A 9610-nucleotide genomic window follows, 5' to 3' on the forward strand; every position below is an offset into this window, starting at 1 on the left:
TAATGAATATTTAACTGTGTCGTTAGTTGTTGTGCGTTTTGTCATCCTTTAATCTGACGGAGTATATTAACTTTAACAAATCTTTATAACAAAGTACAAGACATATTTAACACTGCTTATGGGCTTGTACACAAATTTTAATAGTGTTGCGACGTCGCATTGCAAAATCATTTGCCCTGAAAAACTGTCAAACAGTCACAGATTTTTGCGATGCGACGTCTCAACTCTGTTTTGTGTACAGGCCCAACACCACTAAAGAAATGCAGTCTGATTGCTGAAAGCAATCTCAACCAGACAAAAACACTAGAGCTGGACTCGGTGGTGAAAGGGTTGATGTCACAAAAATCCAGAATAAAAAGAAATAAACAAAAAACAACCACAAAATTCCTCTCTCCCTAATTTAATAGAACTCTCCATCCGACAGCTTCATGGCGTACAGGTGTAGAGCTCTGAACTCGCAGTGCTGGTGCGAGCAGCGGCCGCCGCGCCCGTCCGTGCAGCGGCACGAGTCGCACTCGTCCATGTACTTCTCGCCGGGCGTGCACACGAAGAACGGGTTCTTGATCACTGGAAGAATGAGAGTACAGATATGCCATATGCTGTGGTAATGGATTAATTTAGGCCTTAATCCAGGCGATCTGTTGGTCCAAAAATAGAAAATGTAATCTCATCTAAATCTTGGACCAACAGGGCGCCTATCTCAGCTATTGCAACACACAGGCTTGCTGCTCCAGTTTACTCGGGAGCTAGGCTGGCCGGGCTGTGATTAAGGGGATATGTACAAAAGATACGCTCGAGAGGGCCACCTACAGAAACTTTGCCCCCTCTCTGAATAGAATACAGGCTTTAATGGAACTTAAAAAAAGCTTTTATTCAAGGGCATCACATGCACAAATTTTAATCTTACGGAGACTTGAATAAAGTCTACTCTTCATGCAAGATGCAGATGTACTGACCATGCACAAGGGAGTTTATACTTTTGCGAATGGTGTAGGGACAAGGTGTACATTCTTGTGCAGATGCGGGTGGTACGTACCGGTGCAGCGCAGACAGGGCGCGCCGCGGTCGCACAGCGCGGTAACCGTGGGCTCGCAGTACACGCAGCTCGGCATGGCCCGACACGCGCCCGAGTCCTGACAGGAATGTGGAGGTTTATGTAGTAAATGGCAGAGAAACCTGAACCCTCTCAGAAGCATTGTTACTATGAGAGGGGGTCAGGTTTCTCTGCACATGGCCGTACTTGCGATAGTGATAGTGATAGTTATGGCATCTTAGGTAGTCAGCGAATAGACTACGCTGATTGCCGAAACCCTTCATAGCCTAGCCTTATGACTTATGCCAAAGGATAGTCCTAACAACCTATGAATAAAGACATAATTGTCATCATCAGCCAAGATTTGTCCATAGCTAATTAGCTAGACATAGCTGGCCACTCCCAAAGTTGTAGATAGTGCATGCAGGCAGCAGGCAGGTATGGACACGTCATAACTTTGGAATGACAACCAATCCATTATAGACCCGTGACACAACTGATATTATTTTATTGTATTACATCTGGAGGTAAGAAGATTGGGCAGTCAGATTAGTGCCAGTTGCTGACTGTCCATGGTACACCAGACCATACAGAAAAGGGAATCTATCAGTAGAGGGGGCTCCTATGAACCGCCGCATGCTACCGGGTCCTAGCATTCTACACCATATTAGTAACCTAGCACACCGGACATTACATGCGTTACTTATACCTCACCGCATGTCACCTGCGCTTCTATCTGAAGGGCTAGAACGGGGCGCATTTAAGACGTGACAAAAGTTTTGCATCGCGCAGCCTCAAGAGCGAGCGCGACGAAAAACTTTTGTCACGTCTTTATAACGCCCCGTGCTAGCCCTTCATAAGACAGCTAGTGTGGTGATAGAAGAGCAGGCTATGGTCCTATAGTATGACCCGCACATAACATACATAAAAATAAGTCTGCATCACATACATAACATCCTGCTACAAATATAATATATTATTATATAGAATCATACCAAAGCACACTTTCTCACAACACACACGCATACATACATACACACTGACACACACCACTCACATATAATGTTATATTTATTTAGTTAACACAACACTCAGGGACGTGCTGAAAAACAGCGCTGTCACAAAACATCTGTTTCCGGCAGCACATGCTGAGCATGGCACCTTTTGCCGAAAGTCTGTATTTATATGAATAATTGTGTTTAGTAATAGTATTATGTACTAGGTGTTTCTTTCCGCATGTGTGCAAATGTTTCGGCAATAATTTTTTTTTTCTTTCTTTCTTTCTTTCTTTCTTTCTTTCTTTCTTTCTTTCTTTCTGTCTATACCTGCGCCTCGCACAGCAGACAGTTCCTGGCGTCGGGCGCGCGCGTGAGGGCCGTCTCCTCCTCCCAGTGAGCGTGCGGCGCCCGCGGCCGCGCCGGCACCGAGATCATGTAGCTGCAACACACGGGGGGACAGGGAAGATTATAGAGTCACTACAGGATAAGGTACTAGTACGAATATGGCTACAGCTACAGGTGTCCACCACAGATATCTAGGAACAAAATCCAAAAGATAGCACTTCTTGGGACAGCTCTAGCAAGAGTCAGCCCCTTCTTGTGTTGAAAGGATTGGCCAGTCAGATGAGCGTCATTCGCTACTTAGGGCGCGCCATACGTATGTAACTAACAGGTTTACATCACTCAAAGAATAACACCGTCCGTGCACCCCTAAATACTTAATACATAATGATAAACTTACTTCTGTGACTTGGGTCTGTAGACGGGCGGGATCTCCTCCCCGTCTCCCCCCACACTGCTCAGCGTGCCCGGCGACGGCGGCGGCGACCCACCTGTCAACACAACATCATCATAAGATACTGGATACCTACCTACATAAGGCACGGACATAAAGTCTGTGGAGTGATAATAAAATCTTAAAAAAAAAAAAAAAAAAAAAAAAGATAGGTACTGGATTTACTTAGTCCTCTTGCACTACAACCTACAACGCTCTGTCATCGGCCTTCCTCATCCAGTCACTACCATCCACCTGTCTTCGGTCGTCGGTCGGCTTGCCTTACGCTTGCCTGTGCTTGGGCGAGAAGTCGTTTACTAAAAAATTACCACGACGTTAATCGGTTTTTCAGCTTACATACTTCTGGGCCCTGAGTGCGAGTTTTTTTTAACCTATCGAGAAATGAAATCGAGACGCAAATTTGTATGGCGCGGAGCTAGTACAGCTACTTACCGCTAGATGGCGTGTCTCCAGCGCCATAAAAATTTGCTAACGGATCACATTAATGACGTCACCTCTACAGCTTCAAACTCCTACTCACTGTCTCCATATCCGATCCCTGCGCTGGCGGCGGCGAGGCAGGCGGCGAGCAGGGCGGCGTGTAGCATGGTGTGGGAGCGGCGAGTGTCGCCGGCCGGGGTGGAGGCAGCCAATCACAGCCGCCGTAATTGCTACTGCCGATAACGTCTACAGGACGGATGGTTTACAACATTACATGGTGGGTTGATCCGTACCAGGAAATGAGGTATCCATACTATCAATTTTTTTTATTTGTGCTGTGTGTGGCACTCTTTAGATCAGGAGTGGACCTTTATTGGATGATGATGTTTATCGTAATTCAAGACAGCAACCCAAGATTATAACCTGGTCCGACTTTCTGCCAATAGATTAGATTTTGATGCTGCTAATGAATAAAGTAATAAAGACATAGCCTGTATACAGTATTTATCGTTACGTATAAATCATTTTACATTCACGTTTATTAACGTTATCGAGCTCGTTAGCAGAACCCAATTGCTGGTGAACTCACAGTGGCAGTGCTATGTGTATTTGCTACGCTCAGAAACTTTCTTCACACAAATAGCAGACTATGACTACGCACGAATATACGATATACGTCCGGTACGCGCGGTGGCAGTCAGACTGGCCAATCCTGTCAATTCTGACAAACCCTAATCCAGTTCTAGTATTTGTCAACATCACAGATGAAGATCATTGGTAATGATTACTTACCCCGTAAACTAGTGGTAACAGCCAGATACGCTCCAGCCTGAAGCTCCAATAAAATTAAGCTCAGTTAATACGCAAATTATTAATCCTCATTAAATCATCAGTTCGTAATATTCAGCCCATTAACATTCAGATATTGTGGATATTGCATTACGGATTCAATATTTGAATTATTTCAGCTCATTGAAATTATTTCAGATTGCAATAAAATTATGAAAACGTACGGTACATGCAATAATCCTTTATAAATAAGTAGAGATGTGTTATAGGTACTTTATTACTAATTTATGTTTTAAGGTTTATTAAGGAGCCCTATAAGTCTGCCTTCTGTGTTCTGTCTACCTAGGTAACTCTCTATAGGGCACCTAGCACTTCGTCTGGTCCTAAAACACTGAAAATCCAAGTCTAAACCTACTATTATACTTACCTAAAGTTTTAACAATTTTAGAGTCCATTTAATTTTTCATCCTTCCTTCCAACTCTCTAGCTACAAACTCACACTCACGTAAGTAGGTAATTCTCACAACATTTTCACACGATAATATCAATTACCATTTCAAATTATTTATTCAAAGGATCCTATTTACCATTTACCTTTGTGGCTTCACCGCTTCTTCAGTGGACCACCACGCCCGTGTCCGACTCAACAAGTTACCTGTAAAGGCGCATTCACACTCGAGCCGTGAGCCGGAACTGCCTGATCCGGTAATGAACTAATGATACAAATATTGCCGTTCTTCTTTCATCGCGTCAAGTTGTGTGTGCGCCGCGTATCCGGTCAAGGTAGTAGTAGGGATCCGTAGTTAGTTTGACTTGAGATCACGAAAAAACGTATGTTAAAACGTTGTTACCCTCAAGAAAATATAAATTTACTTACATAGTACGAATAAATAATATCTAGACATGAAAAATAAAAAAGAGTTAGAAATAAAAAAATAAAAAAGAGTAAGAAATAATATAAATTTTTCATGAAGTATTGGAAAATGTTCTGATTGCATGTAAGTTTTATTAATAATCCCTATCAAGCATTATTTGGCTACGGGTCCCGCGTCTAGTTCGCTGGATCCAACAATTGTGCCGATTTGATGTTTTCGGATAATATAAACAGGCAAATAGGGATGTAATAGTGCAAACGAATGGTACGTGGTGTGTGGTCTTCATATTATCTATAATCTGATTCTGGATGTTTTTACATTTTATAAAAGTACTTAATACAGATACTTATTGTATACTTATTAAGTACCTACTTACAAATTTCATTTAAGGTTTTGCCTCTGAAACATTACCTGTTTTCATTATGTTTCTTTAAAAATACAAATGATATAAAAAGTCTCCGTACCGATTGCAGCGTAGATAATAATTTAATAACTGTACTTTACTTTCCTAAACATACATTCTACTTCCTTTCAGAAAGAACTGTTATTATTGAACCAGTACAATATGAATTTGATTTATATCTCTTTGACAAACAAAAAATATATATAAGTAAGTAATAATTATGTTTGTGTAACTACGTGTAGCAATATCAATACAAGATCACTATAAAAAAAGTTTCAAATCCACCCAAAAAGGTAACCGAGCTAATAAAAGCTTACACCGCACTAAATATCAATTTCATACCACAATGATGTAAATACTGTGTTCATTATTTGTAAGGAACATTTAGTTCCGAAGGTCGGAAGTGCGAGATCTGGTGACAATGAGCACAATACAACAAGAGTTAAGTATTTGCGATATTATGAGCCGCGCTTTGTGTGAGCGCGCCTTTATGTCGGTTCATATTGTCACCACATTTCGTCGCAAAAAATAAATAGGTCAGGATTGTACTTTAAGTAGGTAATTGTAATTTTATTGGGCACCGATATTTTTGCCTTGGGCTTGCTGAAATGGTACCGATGAAATGGTTTCAGAAATAATAAATTTCATGTTACATTGTTTTCGCTCCTCTGCAGAGTTTATGAAAATCCTTGCACTGAACTGAAAATGTTCCATTACGGTGATGGTTTCATCCACTGTGAGAGTAGAGCCAGCTTCTATTATATTTTTTGTCAAACTACTTAACAAACCGTCAAGTTTAGAATGAGTTCATGAGTTTGTCAACGTACTTCATAACTGTATAGCTACTTATGAAGCTAACTGGTACTTATCGCAACATACAAGTGCAAATATAATGTAAAAGTAGCTAAATGTCCCAATTACTAACCAGTAGTAAAGAGTTTTTTTTCCCCAGCACAGCGGTAGTACAATATTAGTAGTGGTAAGTACCTAATGAGTACAACAGCGCAGCGTGGGACGCCCCCCGCGGCGGCGGCAGAAGCGGAACTGGGGATGGGTTCCGTACGGTATGAAGTTTGGTAGTTTATGCATTGCATTTAGGGAATGCAATCCCGACTCGAGATTGCGAATTCGGGATCCCGCGGGATTAGAAATATTAATCCCGCGGGATCCCGGAATTTTCGGGAACCCGTCTAATTAAAAAAGAAATCAGATAACTGAAAAAGCTAATAACTGCTTGTTTGTGATAGTGAGGCTAACTAAAATAACATATTACTTACTCGAAATAAATAATAAAAACCTTTATTCTTTAATCTTACCAACTAAATAATAATCAGGTTGTAAGGAAATTAACGTAGGTAAATTAGGTAATACGCTTATTTCAAGGGAATTAGGGAAAACAAGTGATGTTGAAAATTACTCCTTAAAAACAAGGGGTATTAATAGTTCCATCTGCTAAACGGCATCTAATGTCTGTTGCAATGTACCCCGATACTGAGAATGCCCTCTCCGACTCAACGCTGGTTGGCAACAGCGTGACGAAGCAATTATTCCCGTCAATCTCGAACGGGATCTCGTCATATAATGCGTCGGGATTGATCCCGAAAAATTACACGAGATATCGCGAGATCGGGATCCCGCGGGATCGGGATTGCATTCCCTAATTGCATTGTATCTATTGCATTTCTTAAAATATATCGATGAAGAATAAAAACTTATTACATAACTGGATATTATAACGTTTAGGTAAGTGTATCAGACGTAGGTAGGAAAAGATGAGGAACAATTGAAATGACACTCGGGGTGGCCCTGACATCGTTCTTTATTAACTTTTTACTTACATTTAAGTAGTTACATACTTTGTTGACGTGAATATTATAACCGTTGATAAGTGAGTGATTAAGAACACTCCCTAACTGTGCAGTCACCAATATTGTAACTTTTTTATTATTTAAGCTAAAGGTTTCCATAGTGTTTCTACGGAACCCTCCAGTCGTCCCCGCCTCGCTGCAGTAATCACGGGGCACCACAACTAAATATCAATATTTTGGGGCGAGGACAAAAGATCTGCGGTTATTAAAGACTAATAAAAAGAATTTGTTATTTTTGAGCATCAATGGAGTCATAATACTCGTAATGTAACGGATTTAATGTGCACCTCTCACCCTTGCGTTGTCCGCGCTGAGTTGAGTGCTGAGAACGTTGTATAGGTACCTATCTGGTAGGTACTATACTACCAGCTAAACCGTATCATAAAATTAATTAAATAACGGGGCAGTTATAAAAAAATCAGTTTTTTTTTAACTTAAATAGATGGAGTGAAAACATTGTGGAAATCTTTTAAATTAGGTACTAATTTAAACCAAGAATTTACAATGTTTCAGGATGCGTTTCAGGACTGTGACGCAAAAGTGAACAGGAATGCAACTAATAACGCCCCTTATTTAGCTCCTTGAAAAAAACAGCAATAAAAACAACCCAAAATAGCTATAAAATTACAAATGATTAAACTTTGATTCTTTTCATACTCAAGAACATCGCAAGATCGCAAGTCTAATAGCCTCGTCTTATGATGTGTACCACAAAGCGCCGACACTTCATTACACATCATGTCATTACATTACACATGATGAGTTCCGGATCTACTGAGCGTCTAAATATCTGAGAAGTTGGGTGTGTGATCGGGTGCAGTGCGCGCGATGGCTCATGTCACTCGCTTTTGACTATTTATCGAGAGTTTTATAATATTTAATTTAATACCTACTTAAACTTAGATTGTTATTGGGGCAGCAACTAGCATAAGTTGTTATAAATTACAAAAAACGCCATGGAAAGTTTTAAGCCAAAGAAAAATTGGCTGTTGATAGTAGTCGTTATTTCATAAACAAGTATCACGTAAGGTGTTTATGAATAAATACTTGTTATACTACTTACTTCATAATTACGTTACAGTTAGCGGTAACTTTATGTTGCGTGTAACAGATTGATACACTTTGATGAGGATTGATGAGACTTATATAAGCTTTAATTAGCTGTTTGCATTTTTGTCGTACAATAATCTTATTATTAGTTACTGGTACAATAGTCGTAGCCATTAATGTTTGCTCCAAGTATGACTGAGACGGGTGTACCATTTTATGAAATAGCAAAAAACTATGAATATGGAATTGAATCGTAACTAGCCAGATCTGGTGACAGTTCCATTGTGCAGCAGACACATACACACATACAATAAGTGAGCAACTAACCCACAAACCGCATTCTCACGACAAACCCAGTTCAAAGAAGGATATTCTGAAAAAAAGGTTGATATCGATGACACCCACTGCGCTTTAGAAAAACGATGTCCATTTGATGGTTCCTCGATCTACTAACTATCTACAAATAATAATTATAGAGATAAAAAAATTCGTTAAAAACTTTTTAAAATTTTATTATGTAACATAGTTTTCCATTAACATTTACTAAAAAGCTAAGATAACATACATCACATAGAAATGATTAAGAATTAATCAAGAATGTAAATAAACCGGAACAAATTAATTATGTTTTATTTATCATGCAAATAATACATTACCATTTTTACGGATTTCAGCATGGAATAGGTTAGTTCGTTAAATTCTCCTAACGTGTTCTAATTAGTTATTATTATTACATAATCATTATAATTAAAATAATAAAATTAATAAAGTACCGTTACAGTGTAACGTTATTAAGCTCATATTAATAGAGTTACGAACTGTAATTACAAGTTGGAACATTTTCACTAATTTATCGCAGAACTGTACGAAAGCTCGGCCTGTACGTCCAGTATCAGCTGACCCGCGCGGTAGAAGTCACGGTATGGAGAGAGGGGTCACGGTTGTCTGGTCGCGCCGACACTCGCGCGCGCCTTATTTAGACCCGCGAGTGAGGCGGCTCGCGGTGCGGTAGAGCAGCGCTGCTGTATTGTGTGGTGTGTGTGTGTTCTAAATACTCTTCTAAAGCAAAAATGTGAATCTTTCTGATGGGAAATTGCCCATAGATTGGAGGGAGGGCTGATTGGCGGGATGGAGATAAAATATATGACACAACATAGCATAACATAAGAAAAAAAGAACAGAACTGTATGTCCCATAGTTAGCAATTAGTACAAATCATAATCAAAGAAAATATAAGTACTATCATCATTTTATTTAAAAAAATGCTACCAATGTCACTAATACCGTCGTCCGACGGTAGGCGATTGGACACCCGCACCTCCCCATAGACAGTAAATAAACATTTAAGATTATTTTAGGACCCGAGAGCAAAATAATC

The 9610-nt window shown here is 39.8% G+C and overlaps 1 protein-coding gene across 1 annotated transcript; it reads right to left on the minus strand.

Annotated features, from left to right (window-relative positions):
- Positions 1-384: 384 nt before the first annotated feature.
- Positions 385-3496, minus strand: LOC105387700. The gene is made up of 5 exons (XM_048631263.1): positions 3348-3496; positions 2774-2864; positions 2359-2470; positions 1037-1133; positions 385-567 (listed from the first exon to the last, which is right to left on the minus strand). The coding sequence occupies exons 1-5, from the start codon at positions 3412-3414 to the stop codon at positions 401-403; spliced, it is 534 nt and encodes a 177-aa protein (XP_048487220.1). The 5' UTR covers positions 3415-3496; the 3' UTR covers positions 385-400.
- Positions 3497-9610: the final 6114 nt, after the last annotated feature.

The sequence above is a fragment of the Plutella xylostella genome, chromosome 28 (assembly GCF_932276165.1).
Source record: "Plutella xylostella chromosome 28, ilPluXylo3.1, whole genome shotgun sequence".
In the NCBI taxonomy this organism is placed as follows: Eukaryota; Metazoa; Arthropoda; class Insecta; order Lepidoptera; family Plutellidae; genus Plutella; species Plutella xylostella.